This window comes from Malania oleifera, chromosome 6 (genome assembly GCF_029873635.1).
Source record: "Malania oleifera isolate guangnan ecotype guangnan chromosome 6, ASM2987363v1, whole genome shotgun sequence".
In the NCBI taxonomy this organism is placed as follows: Eukaryota; Viridiplantae; Streptophyta; class Magnoliopsida; order Santalales; family Ximeniaceae; genus Malania; species Malania oleifera.
The window spans coordinates 74,693,616-74,720,058 of record NC_080422.1 but is presented as its reverse complement, the minus strand read 5'-3'; the positions used below and the strand labels follow the sequence as shown (position 1 = coordinate 74,720,058).

The following is a 26,443-nucleotide window of genomic DNA, read 5'->3' as shown; positions in this document are numbered from 1 at the left end:
AGACCAAAAAGAATGCTCAAGGAGAAGTTCAGAGATACAAAGCAAGACTTGTCGCCAAAGGCTACAAGCAAAAAGAGGGGATTGATTATGGAGAAATCTTTGCCCCGGTTGCCAGACTTGAAACCATCAGATTACTTATTTCACTTTCAGTACAAAATGGATGGAAAATTTACCAACTGGACGTGAAATCAGCATTTCTGAATGATTTTCTAGAAGAAGAGATTTATATCGATCAACCACCTGGATATGTAATGAAGGGCAAAGAAGACAGAGTGTACAAGTTAAAGAAAGCACTCTATGGCTTGAAGCAAGCACCTCGTGCGTGGAACATGAGGATTGATGACTACTTCTAGAACAATGGATTTGAGAAGTTTCCCTACGAGCATGCGCTATACATAAAGATGGAGACAGATGGAAGCATGCTGATAGCTTGCCTATATGTTGATGATCTAATTTTCACCGGCAACAATCTAGAGATGTTTGCCGCTTTCAAGAGGAGCATGGTCAAAGAATTCGAAATGACGGATATTGGCCAGATGGCTCACTTCCTTGGCATAGAAGTCGTGCAAAGCGAGAAAGGAATTTTCATCTCCCAGAGCCACTATGCAAAAGAAGTATTGAAGAAGTTTGGGATGGACAAATGCAACCCAGTGACAACTCCAGTTGAAACAGGATTGGAGTTGAGAAAGAATGAGCCAGGAGATGTTGACCCCACATATTTTAAGAGTCTGGTTGGAAACTTGAGGTATTTGACGTGCACCAGACCAGATATACTCTATGGAGTTGGACTTGTCAGCAAGTACATGGAGACTCCTGACCAGTCCCACCTGAATGCAGCGAAGAGGATACTCCGATATGTCAAAGGTACCATCACCGATGGTATGTTTTATTCATCAAGAGGTGATTGCAAACTTATCGGCTATTCAGATAGCGATTGGGGAAGAGATCTTGATGAAAGAAAAAGCACGACTGGATTCACATTTTTCATGGGAGATACAGCGTTTACATGGTCTTCAAAGAAGCAACCCATCGTAACGTTGTCATCATGTGAAGCTGAGTATGTTGCTGCCAGCTCGGTTGTTTGTCATGGTATATGGATTAGGAATGTACTGAAGTATCTGGGATTTCTTGAAGATAACCCCACAGAAGTTTACATTAACAACCGATCAGCGATTGCACTTGCGAAAAATCCAGTTTACCATGAAAGAAGTAAACATATTGATACTCGGTATCATTTTATCAGGAAGCATGTCAAGAAGAGAGAAGTGGAATTGATATCTTGTAGAAAGTATGATCAGATTGCTTACATTTTCACAAAACCACTCAGGCATGATATTTTTGTAAGACTGAAGACAATACTCGGAATGACAAAGTTAGGAGAGTCAAGTTTAAGGGGGGATGTTGAAGATTAAACTTGAGAATAGTGGGACAGTGGCAGCAAAAATTTGACTGCAGAAGTTTCATCAACTGGCAGCCCACCTCCATTGAAGTTAAGCAAAATTTGGCCACCAACCTTACCAAACTAGCCACAATTGTTGAAATCTAATTCCCCCCATTGTTGATTATTTGTTTTCTGTAATTTCTATAAATAGGTGAGTGTGTGTGCATTGTAAATGTGTGGTGTGTTGAGAGAAAAACCAGTGAGTGTTGTGAGAGTTGTTTCCTCTGTATTATTATTTCAGATTGAAATATATTTGTGTGCAATTTATCCTCACTGAGTACAGTCACAGCCAGTGACTGAGTGTTCCTCTACACCCATCAACCCCTACCAACAACGTTAATGAATGATATTTATTGCATTCAAATATGTTGCATATAATGAAAATGAGTCTCTCTTTCATATTAATGAATGTGGGACCAATTGCCACATGTCTAACATTAAAGAAATAGGCACATAGACACGTGGAGGGGGAGATCTCTTGTATAATTTCTCAAATTTTAATTATACATTTAATGAAAATGGGTCTCTCTTTCATATTAATGAATGTGAGACCAATTGACACATGTGTAACATTAAAGAAACAAACACGCGGACATGTGGAGAGGGAGGTCCCCTGTATAATTTCTCATAAAATTTTCTTTTCCATCGTTGAATAATAGGACTCACTTATGAATCATAAATTTTATGGCTCCCACATACCATCTAAGGGTCATCAAGTGTCATAGTACAACTAATAAAGGATGGTAAAAATTTCCTAATATATTTTATTGAATTAATTAGTGAATTAATCCTATCATAAGAAACATATGACACAAATATATTTACGTGACCTTTATGTATTTTTCCATTTGGTTTGTAAGTCCACTGATTTCAAACACAATTATATATATGACTATGTAAGATTATTTAAAATATTAGGAGGAAAACCCATAAATTCAAAATTATTTCATATTTTGTTTTGGAGTCCAACAAGTAAGCTTAGTTTTTAAATAAAGTAATTTTTATAGTTAAATGAAATTAGTTAATAAAATGGTCTAATTTTGTTTGCGGAAATAAATACTAAATTAGTAATAAATATAATTTAAATAATTTTAGGTGGTTACGTCAAATAATAACAACTTCTGTTTTTGAAGTTGGATTTGAAAATAAAATATAACAAATTCTGTACCCTTGTAAATTAACTAACAAAATCTAAAAGTACTTTACTTAACAGACTAAAAGTATTTTACTTAACAGAGTTTCAAATTTAAAAGTAAGTGTGTGTGTGTGTATATATATATATACATACATATAAATTAAAATTGTAACTACTTAAATCATATAAATTGGACTAAAATTAATTAATCAACAAGTTTGAAGAAATAATTAATTAATACAAGTTTTGTTAACAGAAATTGAAAAACACTCGCTTTTATACAATGTATGTGTACAGTAATAACTAAGATGTAGCTTAAAATTACATTAAATCAAAAATTCTATTCACCACTTAATCCTACTTTCTAAGTTTAAATGCGAAATTTTAAGTCCAACAAGTTTATTCCATATCTTTCAATTATTCAGAATTAGGTTTTTTTTTTTATTTCTCAAACAGTAATATGACAAAAACTCCAACAACTAAAATTATTTAAAATAAAATCAAATAAATTTTAAATTTTAAATGAGATTTATTTAACAAACTAATTTAAATAGATTTTCAAAAAGATTACGATTTGATGTTTTGTTATTTTTTAGATTTCAATTTGCTTATAAATAGGTACTTCTTATCATCCTATCTTTCATAAACTACAATGACTAATCCTTGGGAGTATAGAGTTATAGTCCCTTGCATCGCTTTGTTTCTTGTCGTCATTGCTCTCACTTCCGCCATAGATGTCGCCCACGATGGAAGAGCTATCACTATTGATGGTCAACGTAGAGTTCTTATTTCTGGCTCTATCCACTACCCACGCAGCACAGCTGAGGTATAATGCTTTATTACAAGATGTTGATTATTACAAAATTCAATATAGTGTTGCCTTTTTATATAATTGAACGTTTATTTGTTTGTTAATATTACAGATGTGGCCTGATTTGATCAAAAAATCAAAGGAGGGAGGACTAGATGCAATTGAAACTTATGTGTTTTGGAATGCCCATGAACCGGTTCGTCGCCAATATGATTTCAGTGGAAATCATGACATTATTAGATTTCTTAAAACTATTCAAGACGAGGGGCTCTATGCGGTTCTTCGCATCGGACCATATGTTTGTGCTGAATGGAACTATGGGTATACGTTCATGAGTTAATTTAATTGCTTTTAATCTTATCATTTATTATTTATTTTTGATTTTTAAGTAAAATAATTGAAAATGTTGACTTGGTTTTTCTTTTTCATATTATATAGAGGATTTCCGGTATGGCTACATAATATGCCGGGTGTTGAACTTCGAACTGCAAATGATGTATTCATGGTAAACATAAAAATTATTTTTGTAATTTTTTTACCTAGTTATTAGATCAATGTATGACTAATCTTTGATTGTTCTTAAATCTTTGTAGAATGAAATGCAAAATTTCACTACTTTGATAGTGGACATGGTGAAAAATGCAAATCTCTTTGCTTCACAGGGAGGTCCTATCATCCTTGCTCAGGTATATTATCTATACATTTTATGTAATTGACTTACAAATTTTGGATACCTGTCTCATTGATATATGTTATTTGGGTTTGTCAACAGATCGAGAACGAGTATGGAAATGTTATTCAATCATATGGAGATGCCGGAAAAGCATACCTGAATTGGTGTGCAGGTATGGCTGAGTCGCTTGATATTGGAGTCCCATGGATTATGTGTCAAGAAAGTGATGCTCCTCAGCCAATGGTAATATTTTTAATTTTAATGATTGAATTTTTTTTGGTTAATTAACAAATAGTATTTATTATGTCTAATTCTTTCTTTTTTTTCTTGCTATAAGATCGACACGTGCAATGGTTGGTACTGTGATTCATTTACACCAAACAATCCCAATAGTCCTAAAATGTGGACTGAAAATTGGACAGGATGGTTAGTATTAACTCCATTTTAAAGTTTAAATACCTCTTTTATTATTTAATTTACAGTATATAAATTGGCATTTATTTATTTATTTGGATATCTTAGGTTTAAGAATTGGGGAGGCAAAATCCCACATAGGACTGCAGAGGATGTTGCTTTTGCCGTTGCCCGTTTTTTCCAGTATGGAGGAACTTTCCAAAACTATTATATGGTAATGTTAAAAATTTGTTTAGAAAACTTTTCTTAATATTTTAATAATATGAATTTACTAGAAGATGCATAATTATTGTAATTTTTTTTTTTCAAATTTTTAGTACCATGGAGGAACTAATTTTGGAAGAACTGCCGGGGGTCCGTATATCACCACCAGCTACGATTACGATGCGCCTCTGGATGAATATGGTAGAAGAGAATAACCTTTAATTGTTTACTTGAATTTATAATATCATATATGCATATATGTAATTTAGAAAATCATCAATTTAACCTTTAATTTTTAACAGGGAATTTGAATCAACCAAAATGGGGACATCTGAAACAATTGCATGCAGTGCTGAAGTCGATGGAAAATACTCTCACAAATGGAGATGTCAACTCCACTGAATATGGAAATTCTGTCACTGTGAGTAATCTTTTCTCTTGTTCATTACTATTAATTTTTTATTTTATTTTATTAATGTAAACAATGAATTATTGTCTTGACTGAAAAATGTATTTATGATTTTTCTTTATGAGATTTTAGGCGACAGTTTACACGACAAATGAGACATCGGGTTGCTTTTTTGGCAATGCAAACACAACGACTGATGCTGTCATCACCTTCCAAGGAAAAAATTACACAGTCCCTGCTTGGTCAGTCACCATTCTCCCCGACTGCCAAACAGAAGCCTACAACACTGCTAAGGTATATTAATACTTAGTTATTAGCAATTTTAACTAATTTTTTAAAATAATAATTCTTATATATTTTTATATTGTTGAAAATTATAGGTGAATACTCAGACCTCTGTGATGGTGAAGAGGGAAAATGAAGCAGAGAAAGAACCAAGCAGTTTGAACTGGTCATGGAAGCCCGAGACCATAGGAGACACTCTTCTTCTGGGTAAGGGTCATGCCGTCGCTAACCAATTGATTGATCAGAAGGCTGCCGCTAATGATGCCAGTGACTATCTGTGGTACATGACAAGGTATATATATCCATACACACACACACTTTTATTGCTCTTGCCATCATTGTTCTTCTGTTTTATAATTGTCTTCTTTTTTTCTTTTGTTGGGATAGTGTGGACCTCAAAGAGGATGATCCCATATGGAGTGATGACATGAGCTTGCGAGTTAATGGCACAGGCAGTATTATTCATGCCTTTGTTAACGGCAACCATATTGGTTCTGAGTGGGCAACATATGGAATTTCTAACTATGACTACGAGCATAAGATTAACTTGAAGCCGGGGCGGAATTTAATTACACTGCTCAGTGTGACCATTGGATTGCAGGTATATTAAGTGTGATTTTTCTCAATTTCAATGTTGACCAATTAACTACCAACATTTATTTAACTATGGAATTTGTATTATGAGTAGAACTATGGAGCAAAGTTTGATGTGGTACAAAATGGAATTCCTGGTCCGGTAGTGTTGGTAGGGAAGAAGGGTGATGAGAGCGTAATAAAGGACCTTTCGGCACACAAGTGGACATATAAGGTTGGTCTCCATGGTATAGACAGCAAGCTTTATAGTGTCGACTCTCGCTTTGCCTCCACATGGCAGACGGAAGACCTTCCCACCAAGAGGATGATGACTTGGTACAAGGTGATAGCCAATCAATTCATTGCTTATTTTCAATTAATCATTTTAAGAATTCTTTATTAAACTTGATTTTAAGTTATTTTAAATAATTAATATTTCATTTCTCTGTGAGATTTCAGACTACCTTCAAAGCACCATTAGGAACAGACCCTGTTGTGGTCGACTTGCAAGGAATGGGCAAAGGCACGGCTTGGGTGAATGGGAATAGCCTAGGGCGATATTGGCCCAGTTTCAATGCCGATGAGAATGGATGCAGTGATGACCCATGTGATTACCGAGGTCCATACGACAATAATAAATGTGTTACAGATTGTGGTCAACCAACTCAGAGATGGTAAAATTTTTATTTATTTATTTAGATTTGTGTTATTTATTTTTAAGTACATAGCTGATAGCTTCACTAAATAAATCTATAATGATTTTTTAGGTACCATGTCCCACGCTCGTTCATGCCCAATGATGTTAATACACTTGTACTTTTTGAGGAGTTTGGCGGTGACCCATCACTGGTGAACTTCAAAACTGTGACCATTGGAACAGCCTGTGGAAGTGCATATGAAAATACCACTTTGGATTTAACTTGTGAAGGGCGTCCCATCTCAGCAATCAAGTTTGCTAGTTTCGGTGACCCGCGAGGTGTTTGTGGGTCATTCCAAAAGGGCAGTTGCGAAGCCCAAAATGATCCTTTGTCCATTATTCAAACGGTGATATGCCTTTGTTTTTACTTATAATTTCTTCATATTATATGAAATGCACAATGAAATAATTTCTCTTTATTTGCTTTTTCCTATTTTCAGGCATGTGTCGGAAAGGAGTCGTGTTCCATTGATGTTTCGGATGATACCTTTGGAACATCAAGTTGTGACATTACCAACAAGCGTCTTGTTGTGGAGGCTATCTGCTGATATCTTTCTTAGTATTTTAGTATTTAGTTGTTTGGTAAGTCAATTAGATTTAGCTGAGGTTGTCCCCATCAGGTCCTTTTTTTTTTTTTTTTATTCTTTTGATTTTTTGTTCGACAATCAAGTAGCTTTGATTGAATTTGGGTTTGGGATGTAGTCTTGCTTTAGTCTTAGGCTGTAGTCGTGCTTTAGTCTTTTGTAATGAAGCACTATTTCCATTCAATGATAAGTTGAAGTTTGTTTCGTTCAAAAATTCTCTCTCCATCCTCTTCATCTTGTTATTACTATTATTATTATTATTATGAGAAATATTATTGACACTCCAAAATATACATTGTCATCCATAATACACTTCATTTTTACAAAGAAATTATAAATTAATCTATTTAATTGATTTATAAGGAGATGTTAGTCCTGATTTTTACAGTAACAGCAGTACCACTCTATATTATTAGTATTATTTATGACAACTGTAAGGAGTTGAAGATTTAAATTAACATACCATTCCATGGTTCTTATTTCATATTCTCCTTACATGTCACATTGCACGTGATGGAATGTAAACTAAAGCGGTTTCCTTTTCTCTTTTTGAAGAAGGAGCAAAGAAAATTTTGGAATTTTAAATGTTCAATTTGTTAATTTGCAGAAAGCTTAATAACAAAATAAAATTTTTGTATAGGTTTTCTTTTAAAATTTAAAATTTTGTTACTTCCCTCGAATCTCCAGCGCAGTTTCTGGAAAAATTGAGCGCCGCCGCAGGCCACGCAAGCAGGGCGCGGCGGCGTTGTAGGCTCTGGCCAACTAGAATCTGTTGCTGGTGCGCCGCTTGCGGATATCCGTTACCCGCTTCCTCATCCTCACACCCTTGTACTGGTCACTTGCTCCGGCACCAGCGAGCTCGATCTCACTCTCTCGCCGGCCATTGTGGAAATGAAATGGAATTTGGGAACACAAGTTCGACCGTCTCCTCCGTACTTTCATTTCATTTTTTATTTTTATTTTTCACCAGTGTAACAGTCTTACTGTTACTCATCCTCACGCACGGGCGCCACGTAGCAGGCAGTGACAGTGAAGATTGGAGTGTGATGTGGCGGTGCCAGGTGGAAATCGACTGGACCCCTTTTGAATTTTTGGACGTTGGTTGAGGACTTGTGTGTGAATTACTGCACGTGGGTCGTCATGTTGCGTCTGCCGCGTGGTCTAAGCCTAAATGGGTCAACAAAAAGTCCACACTAGAAATGACGCTGGTGTGCTCTTTAGGGGTCTGGTTCCGTGAAGGGCTTAAAAAAGTTGCATTTTATAATTTACAATATAATGCTATATAATAAGTAAAAGCCTTTCATTAGATCATTATTAATTAATTGCGATTTTTGTATTCCAAGCAAAAATATGGACATTTTGAAGAATACGAAAATTCATCAATAGAAATTGAAATTACTTACTCATAAGTGATTTCTTTTAAATTTCCTTATGTTGTAGCAATCAAACTGTGGTCCAAACATATTTTTAAAAAATTTCCAATAACAAGAAAAGTAATACACAAAATTACATCCAATTACAGGTACTACTCAGTCTGACACTGAACCCTACTTTGTGGGTTTGAATTTGAAATTTTAATATCGTACCGCCCGAGTCGACAAACAAAAAGGGCGAGTATATAAGAGGACGGCCCTACAAAAAACTTGTCCATCCTATATCTTACAATTATCCGGAATTAGGATTTCCATTTCCCGGATAATCACACGTCAGAAGCTCCGGCGACTAAAATTTTCCGGAGTTCCAGTAATTCCTTTGAATAATTAATTTCAGAAGGTCCAGAGGAAGGACTCCTGATCGGGAATTACCCCATCCCAGTTCTCATCCCCGTAGTTCAACGGAGGCTGTGGGAAAAAATCGCTGGAAAGATCATCGAACCCTGGAAAAATTCCGAAATCCGACACGTTGTTGCCCGAACCCGTCGTCATTAGAAGATCCAAAAACGATCCGTTGGCCGCCGTTTCGCCGTCCATTTGCACCGTTCCGTCGGATAACGACGGCGAGGGGTAGCACTCCATGGAGGTCGACGGATCCGCGTGGGTTCTCGGAGGGTCCGAATTGGCGAACTGGGCAGCGGCGGCCTGGATCTCGGAGGGGGTGAGGGAGCGGCCGCCAGCGATGTCGGGCGGGTCGTGGGGGAAGTTGAATTGGGCGGCGCTGCCGCGGAGGCAGAAGAGGGCGGCGTCGAAGGCGCGCGCCGCCTTCTCCGGCGAGTCGTAGGATCCGAGCCATATCCGCTCCCTGCTGTTGGGCAAACGGATTTCGGATACCCACTTGCCCCACTTGCGCTTCCTCACGCCCTTGTAGCGAGATCCGCTGCTGGTACTCTCGGCGGCGAGTCTCGTGGTCGCGGGTTTGGCCATCCCCGGTGGATCCGTGCTCGCCGTCTTCGTCAGGGTTGTCGTTAAATCGAGCTGTGGGAGCGAATGAATGGAAACTGGGATTAGATTGGTGCTGTGTGTGTCGGGTTGGATGTGGGGGCAATGGCGGCTCCATATATATACGCTTTGGCGGCTGTCGCTGCGGGATGAAGTGACTGTGGGAGTCAATAGGGCGTGTTGATCGGAGGCAGGAGAGGACACGTGGCAGACGTAGAAAGAGGATGAGCTGATTTACGCGGTCTTATAGCTGTGATGGGGATGCAACTGCGACTCACATTCCTCGTGCCAGTAATGCTTTTGGGATCCCACAAAACGACAAAGCAGATGCCTCTTCGGATTTTCTTACTTTTCTTTTCTTTCTTTTTTTCTTGGTTTTTTAAAAATTGTTCACCATGGTGGTATAACTCTTGTTTTTTTTTTAAAAAAAAAATAAATGTTTTAATTTAAACCTTTCAAGAAGGATGAAAATTAGCATGTGTTTTTTTTTAATGTTACAGAACTATTTTTAAAGTTAGCTTTTCATTTTTAATATTCTCTTTCAATTACACACAAAATGAATTTTTATAGTTTTTATGACGTTAAGTTCGTATTTAAGCTAATGTCTATTCAATTAATTTGATAATTCAAATTCAAATTTTAAAGTTTACTTTAAATTAATATATGATTCTTCTTCTTTCATTTCATAATTGAATTATGTTTCATGAATATTTAATATATTATAATACATAATAAAAATATATAATTATCCTCTAATGTATTTATTTAATGGACTCCGCCTATGAACAATGCTAACTACTTATAAATGACTAAAAAATTATCTTAAATTGTTTATCATTCTCAAAAGAGTGATTATGCAAAAACAATTTTTGCAATCAATGGTTATTATAGTTCAGGAGATGCTGTAAGTGTGGTGCTCTGATGGTTCAAACGAGCTTCATGAGTCAAGAGATGGCTGTAAACTTGTGCCGGAGTGAGTGGATCCACACGAGTAGTGATGGATGTAATAAGAGAATCGTAGTCGGAGCCTAAACCAGTCAGGAGATACGTAATGAAATCAGATGAGGGAATGATTTTACCAGCCATGGCAAGGGAGTCCTAGAGAAGCTTTGCCTGACGATAGTATTCAGGTATGGTTTTTGAACCCTTCTTGAGAGTGGTGAGCTGGAGTTGAACCTGCATGATGCTTGCATTTGATTTTGCAGCAAACAGATCTTCAAGCGTTGTCCACACCTCACAGGAAGAGGTAGCTGTGAGGACATGAGCAATCAGCGTTTTAGAGAGGGAGGAGATCAGGACGCTGATGATGGCTTGATCCTGCTATTGCCAGGCGAGAAATTCAGGGGATGGAGCGTTGTTCTTGCCAATTGGGTGAGGAGGAACTGAGGACCCATCAATATATCCAAAAATATTCTGGCCTTTGAGGTAGGGTATGAGTTGTGCCTTCCACAGTAAGTAGTTGTCATGGGTTAATTTCACTGTAATCATATTGATGGGAGAAAGAAGAGAAATTACTGGAGGTTGCGTGTAAGAAGACGATGCAGCAGGAGATTCTGTCATGCTGCAGACGAGGAAATGGATGCAAGTCCTAACACTACTCTAATACCATGATGAAAAGAAGAAAGTAAAAAAAGGTAAAAACAAAGAAGACTGAAAAGAAAAGGAATTCTACTGTTACTTTTTCTTATGCATACTGTAAACGCAAAACAGTGTGTGTATATATACACACGAGAGAGAGAGAGAGAGAGAGAGAGAGAGAGAGTAAAATATTCTCTGTAACAGACTTAACAAAAAAATAATAAAAAGAAAAATATAAAATCAGAATAGTCAAAATCCATTGAGTTGAAAAATTATTCTTGAGCACAGGTTGGTTGAGTAGTGTTGATAACGTTAAATGTCACTTTTTTTTTTCTTTTGTAAGAGTGCTTATTTTAAGTGATACGTATTATAAATACTTCTTTTTTAGAGCTCTCAAAAGGGGGCTTATAACTTTCAATATTTTTCCCTTCTTATCACTTATTAAATTCAATATTTTTTAAAAAAAATATTTTTACATAAGTGGTTCCAAACGATTCCTTAGATAGTCATAAAAAAAATAATTCTAGAAAAAAATATCTTTTTACAATAAATATATTTATTGTAGCAAAAGCTAAATGCTACCCTCTAATAAAAATACTTATTTTAAAGGATAATTATTATAAGTACCTTTTTTAAAAATGCTATCAATTGGGGCTAAATGACAAAGACAGTGATAACCTGGGCTAGACGTCAGCCTCAGCTTCTGCTATAGTATTTAGCATCTTTTTAATGCCTTTTGCCACTAATAGATATAAAGAAATTTGTGTTGATTTCCTCTTGCAATTTCATTGTTGTTTCTCATTAACCTTTTTAAATTCAGCGAAACAAAGTCAAAGACACTAATTATTAGCAAAAGTTATGTCACATTTTTGTGCGAACTTATTAGCAGGGCTAGCTAGCTGGGAGTCAAACAGGGTACCTATGGCCCTATTTTTTATTGGGAAAAAATTTAAATCGATAAAAAAATGGTGTTTATCAATTGAAGGTTCAAATCTTGATACTTGGAAAATGTTTGGAAGAAAGAATATAGTATTCTCATCAACACCTTACAAGGACCAAAAATTTAAATAATTGAAAAAAGTATTATATGAAAATTTATTAGAGGGAAATGATTGAGTTTTTTTTCATTTTAATTTTATTATTATTATTTTGTTTGGGAAAAAATTTCTCATTGATCCTGCAAGATTTGAGAATTTTTTTGAAAAAATAGATTTGCATGCGACAGAGGAATGGAGAACAGATTCCAGAAGAAGAAGAAGAGGAAGAAGCAGTAGTGGCAGCACAAAATATGAGGACCCAAATCGCCCAACGATGTCCCGTGTTGGTTCCACCGGGGATCATTGACTTCAACATTCCCAGAGGGTGAAGGATTTGAGTCCGTTTGCAAGTGTTGCTTCGCCATAGAATCCATGATTCTGACCTAATGGCTCGGCAGCGACAGCCTGAGCGGGAGTTTGCGGCCTTTTGCAGATGGGGGAGAGATGATTCTGGCTGCCGGAATCGGAAAGAAGAAAGAAGATAATGGTGGGCTCCTCAGTTAATCCTCCACAACCCCACTGATTTCGAGTGGGTTCGTCTCCGATGTTGCTTCCGATTTCGAGTGGATTTGTCTTCACCGGCTCAACCGATGGGTTTGTGAAGGTGTAGCGGAGTGATTGCAACAGATGGCCATGGTGCAGCAGCTGACAGCACCTGCAGCGGCAACGGATGGGGAGACATTGTGGTCCTCTATTTTAAATATTAAATATCCGTCTGTCTTTCCCCTGTTTCTCTCTGTTTTTTTTTTTCTCTTTTTTTTTTCTTTTTTGGTATTACCAATTAATATTGCCCAAAGAACAGAGGACTAACCACCATTACACACCTACTTATGCTTTGCTTTAACGCTCAAAAATCAAAATATTTGCAATCTAATTATCCATGTTTATCGATCAAAACCCACTACAAAAATTGCCCTCTTGGGATCACACCAATGCCAATAGAATACGACCGAATTTAACTAAATTAATTAATAAAAACATAATATAATTATAGATTTTTTACCAAATATTAATTAACATATTAACAAATTAACATATACTATTTTATATTTAAATTTTAATTAATTATTAAATCGGTTACTTCAATTGACCGAATTAACATTCCTCTTAACCGAACTGATTAACCGAATTTTATAAAATTATAACCGAACCGACCGATCCTATGTTCTTAACTAAACCAAACTGACCAATTTCAGTTGGTTAATTCAATTAATTCGGATTTTCCCAAATTATGCTCACCCCTACTCCCTATGCCCTCAAGTATAGGCAAGATGAAAAAGTGGCTAACATAAATGATTACATGCAAAACCCAATAAATTTAAGCTTTAAAAATGTTTATGTCTTGAGCATCTTCATCCCTATATTCAAAAAATGTTTTTGTTAAACAATACAACAATGCTACACTTACCTACCAAACATCACATTTTTTCTTACTCATTATTTTAAATAATTGTATCTTACCAACTGCTTTAAATAATTATACCATATATATAACCACTGCGTTGTAAGTGTTGTACTATGTATATGGTTCAATTATTTAAAGTAATAGATAAGAAAAAGTGTGATGTTTGATAGGTAAATGTAGCATTAGTGTAAACAATAAGTCAAAATATTTATTATTGCCTTTTATAAAATTTTAGGTCAAATTTAGAATAAATATTTGCAAGGGGTCATCCCTTCACGTAGCACTTGAAATTCTTTAATGACAAGATATTATATGAACACTAAAGTGGTGCTAGACCCATATTAGTAGGATGCAAACCAAGTAATATCTTTTACTTGTATAAGTTCAAATGCTAATGCGGCATCTAATGATTAGAGGGTTTCAAATTTTATATAAAGGAACCATCTTTATAAGTTTTTCTTCGAATTGAGAATCTTTCGAAGTACACAATGACTTTTTCCTATAATAATAATTTATAAACACAAATAACAAGGAAAGTAATGCTATATACCATGCATGGGCTCAAGACCAACCATCAATGGGTTCATAAGGTATAAGTAGAGAGAAATATATAAATGAGTTTCATGTCATTTGCTTCTCACTACTATTGTCATGTGCGCCCATAATGTCATAGGGCTCCCCAACATAGTTGATTCAATATGGAGGCAAATATACATCTCTTTATTAATGAAAGTACCCCTTATGAAGGGGAAGGGGGGGGGGGGGAATCGGACTTTGATTAGGAGTTGGGACTCAAGCGAGTTGGCTTGTTAACGAGCTACTTGGTGCTTGGTTTGATGATGACATACCCAAACTAATTTATTAAGTTAAGTGAGTTCAATTCGAATTCAAATGACAAAGTTTTCAACTAAATGAGTCGATATCAAGTTGAGTCATATTTGACTCGTTAGGCTTGTGAACTGACTCGTTGTGCCAACTCACAAGTGATTTGTTTATTGACTCATTATTGGCTTGTGAATGAATTTGATGTTAGGCTTGCATGCTAGCTCGACATTAGTATTATTAAATATTTATTTTTTTTAAGCTTTAAAAATATATTTTCTCTTAAATTCCTTTGTCAATTATTACTTATATTCTACTATTTTAGTAGTTCGAATCATTTATCAATTACAAACAGGTTCCAAGTCAAGTTTTATCTTGAATTTAAACTCGACTCATTTATTAATATAAAATAAGTTCAAGTCAAATTGATCTCCATCCAAACTTAGATTATACATACACACACATTAAGAAACCAATCAACTTCAAATATTTGACTTTAAAATAAAGTCCAACACAAACTCGTCTTAACTTGAGGGGGCCAATGGGAAGATGCCATCTAAACAAATTGAGACAAGGTGAAGCTGGTTTAAATGTAGCTCCCCTCGGCTCGCCTGCTAATTAGTTAAGACGAGTATTTGGAATTAGAAATGAAAGAGCAAGCGTGGGGGGTTGGTGAGGACGCGGTGGGGGCAGGCTTTTAGGGGCGGCAGATCACGGGAGAGAGAGAGAGACACTCGCAGGCAGGGTGAAAGCAGCTGATCAGTCAAACGGCTTATAAGAGATGCGAAGGGGCAAACAATATTTGAAATGTAAATATATGGACATTTACATATATTTGAAGAGCCAAAAAAGAGAGATGGGATCCACCTGTGATGCGAGGCAATGGCCTACGCGATATTTGAAAGCCAAAACAAATTAAAACACTGCTTCTGGCCATCCTCTTATAGCTTCCAGATGAAATTGGATGGACTCCACAGCGCCCAATCAACGCCCTTCCCCTCAATTCATTGAGTGTGACGCCAGCAGTCAGGAGGTGATCTACGTCATCCCCCGCGACCTTCATCCACCTGCGCAGTACCTTCCGCACTAATTTTTTTGTTTTTTTTTAAAGCATAACAGGCTAACTAGATGAAGGAAAATTAAACACTTTCAGGCGTCCATATATTTACATTTTAAATATGGGACAAATTGATTGAATATTTATTAATATCATAGGAGAGCCCACATTCAATAAATGTATAATTTAAAAAATAAGTACCCAGATACACAGAGGAGGGAGCTTTTTTCTATTTTAATTTTATTATTTAATAAAATATCAAATAATGCTTTATTTGAAAAAAAAAATTTCAATCTTAAAACTTACGTAATCCGACAGGTTGGACCTGCGAGATTTAAACAAATCTCGATTCAAACAACTAGCAAAATTTGTGTGCTGACGCGTGGCAGCCAAATCTTGCAGGATGTGTCCTGCAAGATTTGCATGGGACTTCCTACCCTCTTTCTTCCCCTCCGCCTCCATCTGCTCAAAAAATCCTCTGACCCCAACAGTCTTCTTATCTTCTTCTTCTTTTGGACAACTTTGCTGCTCTTAGCCAGAGCTGCTGTGAGCCCCCCTTTTTGATGTTCTTTATGCCCCCCTTCATTTATTTCTGTTTTATTTGGAAACTCTGATGTTTTTTCGGAAAGCATTTTTCTTTTTCTTGGCATTTTTGATTCTGTTAACATGAATTTCTAGCATGAACGTTGAGTGTTTTTTTTTTTTTTTTTTTAATGGAATTTCTTTGTCAGACCATCCGGGACTTAGGGCTGTTCTATCACTGCTTTGGATTTTTTTTTTTTCTTTTGCTTATTTTTGCTTCTATTTTGTGGAATTTGTGCCATGAAAGTTGCATATTGTTGAAGATTTGTACACAGTATTAATATTTGTTCATGTATTGAATATGTTGGTATTTTAAAATTCAAATATTAGTGCTAATGTTTTCACAAAATCAAGAATCTTCAAGCTCTGGATCGAGACCAAGAATTTTTTCTCTGAGTGTCTAAAAAATTTGCCTCAAATGCGTTTCATGCTCCTCATACCTCCTCGAATAGACCAGTACATTATCAATAAAAATAACAACAAACTGGTCTAAATATTGGTGGAAGATCCTATTCATCAAATCCATGAATATTGCAGGAGCATTCGTTAGATCAAAAAGCATAACAAGAAATTCATAATGCCCATACCTGATCCAAAAAGCCGTATTCGATACATCTTTTGTCCTTACCTTTGCTTGATGATATCCTGATCTGAGATCAATCTTAAAATACACTCATTTACCCTGGAGTTGATCAAATAAATCATCTATACGGGGTAGAGGATACTTGTTCTTGATTGTCACCTTATTAATTTTCCTATAATTTATACACATTCTCATGAACTCATCTTTCTTCTTCACAAATAATACTGGAACTCCCCATGGAGATACACTTGGTCGTATAAATCCTTTATCAAGAAAATCTTGCAACTGAGCTTTTAGTTTTGCCAACTCTGCTAGCACCATACAATAAGGTACTTTAGAGATCGGCATTGTACCTAGAAGCAAATCAAAATTGTACCTAGAAGCAAATCAATAGGAAAATCTACCTCACGATCAGGTGGCAAGCTTGGTAGCTTATCTGAAAAAACATTTATAAACTCTTTACTACTGGTGTACTATTGAGTTTCAATTCATTCCCTAACATTTCCTTCACAAAGGTCACGAATCCCTAACAACCACTCAAGAGCAGTCTCCTCACCTGAATAGCTAAAACTAGCTGTGGTAGGGATTGTACTCGTGACCCTATAAACCTGAATTCTGATCTTCCTGGAGGTCTGAATATTACTTCTCTTGAACGACAATCGATACTTGAAAAATTAGCTGCTAGCCAATCCATGCCGAATATGACATCAAACCTATACATGTCCAGCACTATCAAATCAGAAGACAAAATTTTCCCCTGTATATCCACTGGACAGTCCCGGAGCAACCTACTACACCTCACTACTGACCCGATCGGTATAGTTATTAAAAGTTTGGTGTCTAATAACTGTGCTTCTGTCCTATACAATTTAATACATCTCATAGATACGAACGAGTGTGTGACTCCTGAATCAAATAATACAATAACTTTAAAGGAAAGCATGCTAACCATACTTGTCACCACGTTGCGGGTTGTCTCAGCATCACCTGGCGTCAAGGCAAAAACTCTAACTGGAGCCATATTCCTCTGTTGGCCTCCACGTGGCGCTTGATAGCCTCCCCGAACAGGTCTCGGAGCAGGAGCTGCTCTAATCTAAGCCTGACAATCTCTCATCATATGATCTGGCTCCCCACAACTGTAGCAGATACTTCGCCCGATACGACACTCGCCTGGATGTCTCTTTCTACAAGTCGGGCAAGCTGGAAAAGGTTGCATACCTTGAAAACCATGACTCCTCGAATCTTGCCTCCGATCCCTATAATAAGCACCTCTCTTCCACAAACCACGATTAAACTCCTGCTGGGAACTAGAAAGCGTGGATCTTTTCCTCTCTCTCTACTCCTCAACCTTTAACCGCTTTCCAATTTCTACCATAGTTGCCTTATATACCAGCTTGGAAAAATCTTGCAATTTCAGTATCGCCACTTGCTTATATAATTCTCTTCTCATACCTCTTTCAAATTGTCGTACCTTCTTCATCTCATCTGGAATAATGTATGGGGTGAAGTGAGTTAACTCAATGAACCTCACCGCGTACTGCTGCACTATCTGCGGTTCCTGCTTCAGATTCAAGAACTCCTCTATCTTGGCTTCTCTAGACGAGGCTGGAAAATATCTATGCAAAAATATCTCCTTAAATTGCTCCCATGTCATCTCTATAGGCACTGTCCTCTGCTGCTCTAGGAGTTTCACTGTTGTCCACCATCTCTCGGCCTTTCCTATCAATTTATACGTAGCAAACAACACCCTCTACTCCTCAGTACACTGCAGCACTGCAAATACTTTTTCAATCTCTTGCACCCAATTTTCAGTGACTGCAGGATCAGTTCTTCCTAAGAAAGCCGGAGGATTCATCTTAATAACCCTCGTTGGGGCTGCATTCCTCTGCTGACCTCCATGAGGCGCCTAGTAACCTCCCCTGAACTGCCTGGGAGCAGGAGCAGTACCAATAGGTGTAGCACAATCTCGTACTAGATGTCTTGATCCTCCACAACAGTAACATATACCTCTCCCTGCTCGGCACTCCCTTAGATGCTTCTTCTCACAAATCTAGCATACAGGGTAGGTTTGAACACCCTGAACCTCATGGCCCCTAGTCTCTTGCGTCTGACCCTTGCTGTAGTTTCCTCTCCTCCACTGATCACGATCAAAGCCTTGCTAAAAGCCTGAAGGTATTGACCTCTTCTTCTGTCCCTGTTCCTCTACACCTAACCGCTCACCGGCCTCAGCTAAAGCTACTCTACCAACTAACTCAGTAAAGTCCTATATTTTCAACACCATAACTTGCTTGTAGATCTCATGCCTTAAACCCCTTTCAAAATATCTTGATTTCTTTGCTTCATCGGGTATGATAAACGGGGTGAAGTGAGACAACTCGATAAACCTCGTCATGTACTGTTGGACCATCAGCTGTCCCTGCTTAAAATTTTGGAACTCTTCCACTTTAACTTCTCTGACAATAGCTGCGAAATATCTGTCAAAGAATAATTCTTTAAATTAGTTCCATGTCATAACTATTGATGCCATCCTCTACTGCTCCAAAAGTTTCACCACAGTCCACCACCTCTCGACCTCCTCTGTTAGTTTATAGGTAGCGAAGAGGACCCTATGCTCCTCCGTGCACTGTAATACTGCCAAAACCTTCTCGATTTTCTACATCCAATTCTCAGCAGTCGCATGATCAACTCCTCTTAAAAATGTCGGAGGATTCATTTTGGTAAATTTCTCTATCGTGCACCCATGGCCTACAGATGGGTTACCCTGCTTTCTGGAGCTCCTAGCGATCTCAACCATAACATGCTGAGCTAAACTGCATAATACTGCATCAGAATCAGCCTCGCTTGCACTCGAGGGCCCTACGCCATCACGACCACTCGGATGGACGCTACCTCCTCTAGGGTCCATCCTGAAAAGACAATAAACATGACTTAGGAACCCTATCCTTATAACTTACACCTTCTAATCAAAATCCCCTATCGTGACATCCTTATCTTATTTTATGATTCACTCTCGCACTCTATAAACACAATCCGGTAATAGTTTACTATGACTTTCCTGAAATCATCACCCCAGGAAAAACCACACAAACCACCATGAAAGTTCTGCCTCTGAACTGCAAAAAAAAATCTAAAATCCTCTTCCTATACTCTGGTATTGTTTCCTCTGCACTCTAAAGTTTACAGAACCTAGCAACCTAGGCTCTGATACCAAACTGTAAGGACCTGCCTAATTTATGATATATTTTTTTTCATATTTAATATAACAATAATTCTGAAATCTTGTTCAACTGAATAACATAATCAACATGGACTCATGGGTACCAGGGCTATACCTAAAATACCATTCTGATACCTATGCAGTAGGAAACGTAATTATATACATATCATCTAGCCAACCATAATACCAGAGCTATACTGAACTTGTTATATATACAATCATCCACCAGAAAGGCTAAATGTACCTTAGGGTCATATTCCAAAAATAAACCTGGCCCTAGCTTAACAACTCACCCTTCAGACAAGGTAGCCCCACTGGTCTCTATTGTTGCGAAGCTTTATTCGCTCCTCTACCCGGATTTCCTAAAATATTTATATAACTGGGGTGAGACACTTCTCAGGAAGGAAAATAAACTAATATCAGTGTGTGGCGTTATGAGCATTTTTGTGTTATACATATAAACAATATGATAAACATATTTGGTAAAGTCTATCTGTAGCAGAACTAAGTAAAATATTATTTGTCATATCATAATAAAGCATACTAGATTTTTATACATGAAAATCATCTTATATAACTGTACAATATTGAAATACACCCAGGTCGGATAGCTAACTGATGTCATGTCTTACCACCACATGACTAGGTTGTGTAACCCGAAAGTGGGACCTAGTAATGGCTGACCGACCATGCTAGATTAACCATAAGTCTGTAAGTATGATGGGCCTGTCCCACCTCGTCCCAAACTGCCAGGGGGACTACTCCACTCTACATTGAAACCACATCGACTGCCATCTCCCACACTACTGGTCGTGTGGTAGCACTATCATAATTTTGAACATAGAGCTATGGTACCGTGCTACGAAAACTGAACTAAACCATGCCATCCGGGTTTTGATATCACATAATAAGTTCCATATATTAAACATAGTTGTTTGTATTTCATAATAATAGTCATGTACATATTTCATAAATTTTGTTTTATCATACATGATTATGACATCTACGCCAACATGAATCTCGGCATCTGCACTGACATAACATAACATGAATCACGACATCTGCGTCAGGATAACATAACATGAATCACGACATCTGTGCTGACATATCATAGTATACTAAACATAATTTTCTTGTACTGTTTAATATTATAATCATAAAATCATGGTTCCTGTGTTGTTTTATAATTACCCTGAAAACTATCATATCATACCTGATATGGGAAAACATATTATCCTAATATACATATTTACATGGAAATTTAACCTTATGCCACACAGAAATGAGTTACATTCTAGATATAAAATCTGTTCTAAAATCATGGTTTCTGAAAAATCACGTTTAAATCATAACCCCGTTCACAATAGAATTTCCTAAACATAGTTATATAATATACATATTTTCCTAAAATTTAATGTTGTAAAATAATAAATAATTTCATGGAAAATCCTGACTTAGTTTATCCCCTTACCTGATTTAATAAGAAGCCCACAAAACACCAAATTCTCCAACTATAGTGTTCCCAATACAACACCCTGAAATTAACATTTTCCCTAACAAAATTTCAGTATTATCTTTCCTAACATATTTTACTAAGATCAAAAACTCCGAATACCCAATAAACTAAAATTGACTAACTTACCTAAATTTTAGGATGGTTCCCAAGTTAGCCTAACTAATGATCCACTCCTACATAAATGAAAAGAAACTTCCCAGGAGTAGCATAACAACTTCGGATCGTCAATCCGACGAAGAATCAGGCCAGAAAGTTAGAGAGAAGGTGATGAGGGAGAAAATCTAGAGAGAGAGAAGCTCCACATACAAAATTTTCTCGCCACAAATCTGGGTTCAACATATTTATGAAATGCAGACTCGTCGACGAACCACGTCTTCTCGTTGATGAGTGCAAGAAGGAGGTTCGTCGATTAGCACTTAATCCTCGTCGATGAATTTCAGGTCCTGAAACACCCCTCTCGATAATTCCTCGTCGATGAGACACGTGTCCCCGTCAATGATCCCAATAAGCTACTTCGTCAAAGAGATCCTCTTGTGAGCCCTTTTTAAAATTTCCTATTTCTCCCTCTTTTATTATTTAATTTCTAAAATTCTTTGGGTCTCTACAGTCGCACCTTCCATTCCCTCACTATTCCCTAATCTCTCAATCGTCCCTATCTCCCTCACCGTTGCTGCGATCGTCGGAGATCTCGTCATCTCCCACTCGCTGGCCAGCACTTCCATCTCTCGGTTCCCCTCTGGCTAGACTAGCAACCCCCTCATCAATGAACCTCCACCATCGCCAAGTGTCACTGCTGCCTCCTAAAGTCGCTGGGAAATTCGACCTCGCTGGAGTCTTCTGAAAGATCGACTGTTCTTTCGTGCTCGAGGTCCTGCGGCTCTTATCAATTTACGGCTTGTCATTCTTCTAGTGGCGATTTCAAAGAACTCGTGGATCACAAGTTGAGATCCATAAATCTGGAGGCAGATGATCTTGAAATCGCCAGCGACGAAGAAGGCCTACTGCAACGGGGCTTGAAGAGCTCATCTCCCAAATGAAGGACCCGAAGGGAGGGCTTCGATTGCAAATGAGCGAGTAGGAGAGAAAGGGAAGAGAAGGTCAAAATGAGAATTTTTTTTTTTTTTTTTTGTTTGCGTTTTACACTTGCTTGCCAGCTTCTCCACTCGCTGAACGGCACGTGGAGCTTTGTCCTCCACTCCTCCTGAGCCCTACGTGTAACAATTTGGAAAATTTTAAGTAATTTGAAATAATAAGGAAGATAGAAGGGAAGGAAGAATAAATTCGAAAAAGGTAGGTAGCAAACATTCGTCGACGAATAGATAGGTCTCGTCGACGAATGTTCTTCATAGATTGTTGACAAAGGTACGTGTCTCGTCGATGAGGAATTACAGAGAGGGGTTTTCGCATGATTGAAATTCGTCGACGAGTTGGCTGTCTCGTCGATGAACTATGTCTATTACTCGTCGACGAATCGACGTGTCTTGTCGATGAATCCTTGTGTGTAAAAAATGGAATTCTTTCATTTCAGCGCGAATTTCTTGCATGTCTTCTCTCTCTCTCTCTCTAGAAATTTCGGCCCTTCCACCTTCTCTTTTCGATTCTAAGCCGAATTCAGATCGGTTTGATGATCAGAAGCTACTACAAGACTCCTGGAAGATTCTCTGCAATATAGGTGGAGTAGATCTTTGATTTGAGTAGTTTGGGAAACATCCCAAAACCAAGGTAAATGAGTTATTTTGGAATTTCTTTAGTAAATATGGTCATTTGGAGCTTAGGAAGTATTATAAGGGTGTCTTACTAAAGTTTGAGGAATTTGGAATTTTTAATTTTCAGGATCTCGTTTTGTTGATCTTGGGTTGAATTTCGAGGAGAAGGTAAAGGGATATATTTTATAATGGATTTTTGATAATTTTAAACGACTAGTTTTGTAACACCCCAATCCCGAAGGGTTTGGGATATTTACTTTTTACTATTGATTTACAGCGGAAGTAAATAAACTCATTTATTATTAAATTAGAGCGCTAATTATCCATATTACAATCATTTATTTCAAAAAAAGAAAAATTACATAAGCATAAATATCTAGTATCATACTAATATTTATAATCAATCTTTATTTTTCTATCCATACCCGCATGCTTGCTAAGCCTGATTTCCGACATGCCTTTCAGAGTTATCTGAAATAAAAATATGATTGGAGTGAGATGACGCTCAGTAAGTAAATAAGATTATTATTAGTGTGTGGCCAAAATGAGTTTTTTAAAAATTTCGTAAAACAATATATTTAATACTATAACTTCAAAACTACTTCTAGAATAAATATAAATTTAAAAATTTCTGCATAAAACTTTTGTCATCAATTACAACAATAAAATTTTATAATCATATACTATAACTGTGAAATTAAACTTTTAACTTTAAAACTGTAAAAATATTTAATGATAAACATACATATACTTTTCCTTATACGTTTTCTTTAAATCATCATTTAAGCACAAGAATGATCATTTTCATGTAAACTTACACTTTTCCTTCAAATCATCAATAACTTTGTACACGTAATTAAATATGTATAAACATATATTGTAAAAACGACCCTTAGACCCATTTGCCGTAAGTCATGTTTACCCTCATGACTGGGTTGTGCGGTCCAAAAACTGGACTTAGCTGGCTGGTTGACCAAACTAAATCAACGTACGTAAACATTAAGTGATATGTTCCTTATTAAGTCCTGGTCCGAAACCAGGTGTGCACTGAGGAAAAATCCACTAACATAAATAACCACTCTGTAAATAGTGTGGGTGCACTTTGATCCATTTAAACTTTAAGTTGCGGTACCGACCATCTGTAACTATGAACTTCCTTTGCCATAAGGGGTTTTAAAAACCATCTTATTATAATTTATGCAATTTAAAATAATCTCGTGAAAATCTTATCTTTACTCATATTTTCATAAAAATGTAACGTAGAAATAAACTCATGCCACACAATTTTTGTGTTATATATATATATATATATATTTTTTTTTTTTGAAGAGAAAGAAATGCTGAAAATTTACGTGAGTGGATTAGAACATTTCTTAACTCAAAAATAAATGCAAGAATATTAAAAATAAAACAGGTATAATTAAATACGCGTAAAAATAAACTCAGGGGAATTTTATGAAGCTAGCTAACATAATTAAAATTTACTTGTAAATAAACTTGGGTATAAATTTTAAATAAAAATCCTAACATAATCAAATTTACTTACCTTCTTCTTTCACCTTGTGCTACGAACACAATAACTATCTCTAAGAAATGAGATCGGAAAGGGTGGGTGAGTGGGAACTTACTCAAAAATTCTCTCTCCACCAAATTCTTTTACTCACTAATCCTTCTCTTCCTTTGAAAATTTTTGTGAAAAATGAAGGTTGAGAGCTTTCTATTTATAGGAAAATTTTGGGGAAGAAGTGGAATTTGTAAAAGTGTGGGGAGATGGGTGAAATTATAATTTTTTTAAAATTAAAGAATGGGTAAGGGATGGGTTGGGTATGGGATGAGGATGGAGGCCATGTGGGAGTGCTTGCCATCATTCCCATTAAATAAATTTTTAATTAATTTCTTAATTAATTAATTAGTTAATTAATTATTTTATTTTTTTAAATCATTATTTTTACTTTTAAGCTATTCTTAGTATTTATTTTATTATTTATTTATTTTTTTAAAAAAATTAAATTTGAATTTTGAAAACTAATGTGGGCCCCACACAACTTCGAGATCCAAGTGGGTCTTACGTAACTCCAATAGTTCTTATACGGTTTTATGAGCCCTACATAACTTTGGGACTCATGTGAATCCCACACGACTTCGGGACTCATGTGGGCCCTACATATGATACCTATATTATTATTATTATTATTATCTTACTATGTATTTCTACAAATTATGTCTGTCAAAACACTATTTTATGTATATGTACTTATTTATGCGTACAAATAGTGTCTATCCTGTTTATCTTATGAAATTTCATTTTGTCCAAGCCGACCTCTAGGGAACGATTGAGCCGCAATGGTCTTTGAGCACTCGCTAAGACAAGGTCTTTTTTAGGCATCAAACATGGAATCAAGGATCCTACAGAAAAACACTTCTGCATTGATATTAACTTAATGACCATTTTTATTATTTTATTATCATTGTACTTTAATCGTATATATATATATATATATATTTTTTTTTTTGAGTCATCACAAGTTTTGAGTATGAATTCTTATATTCATATAGATATAATTTTCTAAACCTTGTTGGTATGGAAAATAATGTTTTTAGGTAGATAAATTATATTGGGAAAATTCGTGTGGTTGAAACCATTTTTGATAATTATATGATTGTGATTAATGTAGAATGAGGAATTATTGAGACTGCGAATATTGTTTGGCTGTGAAGTTTGCCGGGTTGAACATACTGATTGATTGCGGATACTGATGTTGTGTATTTTGTGGTAAAATTATGGATGTGTGGCACGATTGGTTTGCGGTTGACTTGTATTGGGGTTCATGTAAATTGCGATCTAGCATTAGCAGTGGTATGAGGAGGTCATTATATAGTACCTGGTATAACCGTCATATAACATTGGCAGTGGTGTGAGGAGGTCGTTATATGGACGTTTATATTGGGAGGTAAACATTGGTAGTGGTATGCGGAGGTTGTTTACCTGTTTACTATGAACGGAGTGCTGTTTTGCGGCCTGTGTGATTTGATTAGTGTTGTGGATAGTCTTGTGGGGACATTGATGTTGTGTGATTTGATTAGTCCTGTGTGGATCAGTCCTGTGTGGACACTGACGCTGTGTGATTTGATTAGTCTGGTGTGGACATTGATACTGTGTGATTTGATTAGTGTTGTGTGGACCAGTCCTGTGTTGACAATGATGTTGTGTGATTTGATTAGCCTTGTGTGGACACCGATGCAGTGTGATTTGATTAGTCCTGTGTGGACATTGATGCTATGTGATTTGATCCAGTGTGGATTGATTATGATATTGGTGTATGTGTGAAATTCTATGAA

General features: G+C 36.5%; 2 protein-coding genes across 2 annotated transcripts; one reads left to right on the top strand and one right to left on the bottom strand.

Annotated features, from left to right (window-relative positions):
- The first annotated feature begins 3,228 nt into the window (after positions 1-3,228).
- On the top strand, positions 3,229-7,190 carry LOC131158648 (beta-galactosidase 15-like). The gene is given in 17 exon segments (XM_058113516.1): positions 3,229-3,402; positions 3,500-3,657; positions 3,659-3,714; positions 3,828-3,892; positions 3,981-4,019; positions 4,160-4,303; positions 4,398-4,486; positions 4,583-4,688; positions 4,792-4,879; positions 4,981-5,099; positions 5,220-5,381; positions 5,468-5,664; positions 5,760-5,973; positions 6,061-6,288; positions 6,405-6,619; positions 6,713-6,989; positions 7,083-7,190. Coding segments are annotated over 17 exon segments (2,439 nt in total).
- Positions 7,191-8,688: 1,498 nt separating this feature from the next.
- LOC131157373 (ethylene-responsive transcription factor ERF017) lies at positions 8,689-10,061 on the bottom strand. The gene has a single exon (XM_058111471.1). The coding sequence runs from the start codon at positions 9,584-9,586 to the stop codon at positions 8,993-8,995; it is 594 nt and encodes a 197-aa protein (XP_057967454.1). The 5' UTR covers positions 9,587-10,061; the 3' UTR covers positions 8,689-8,992.
- Positions 10,062-26,443: the final 16,382 nt, after the last annotated feature.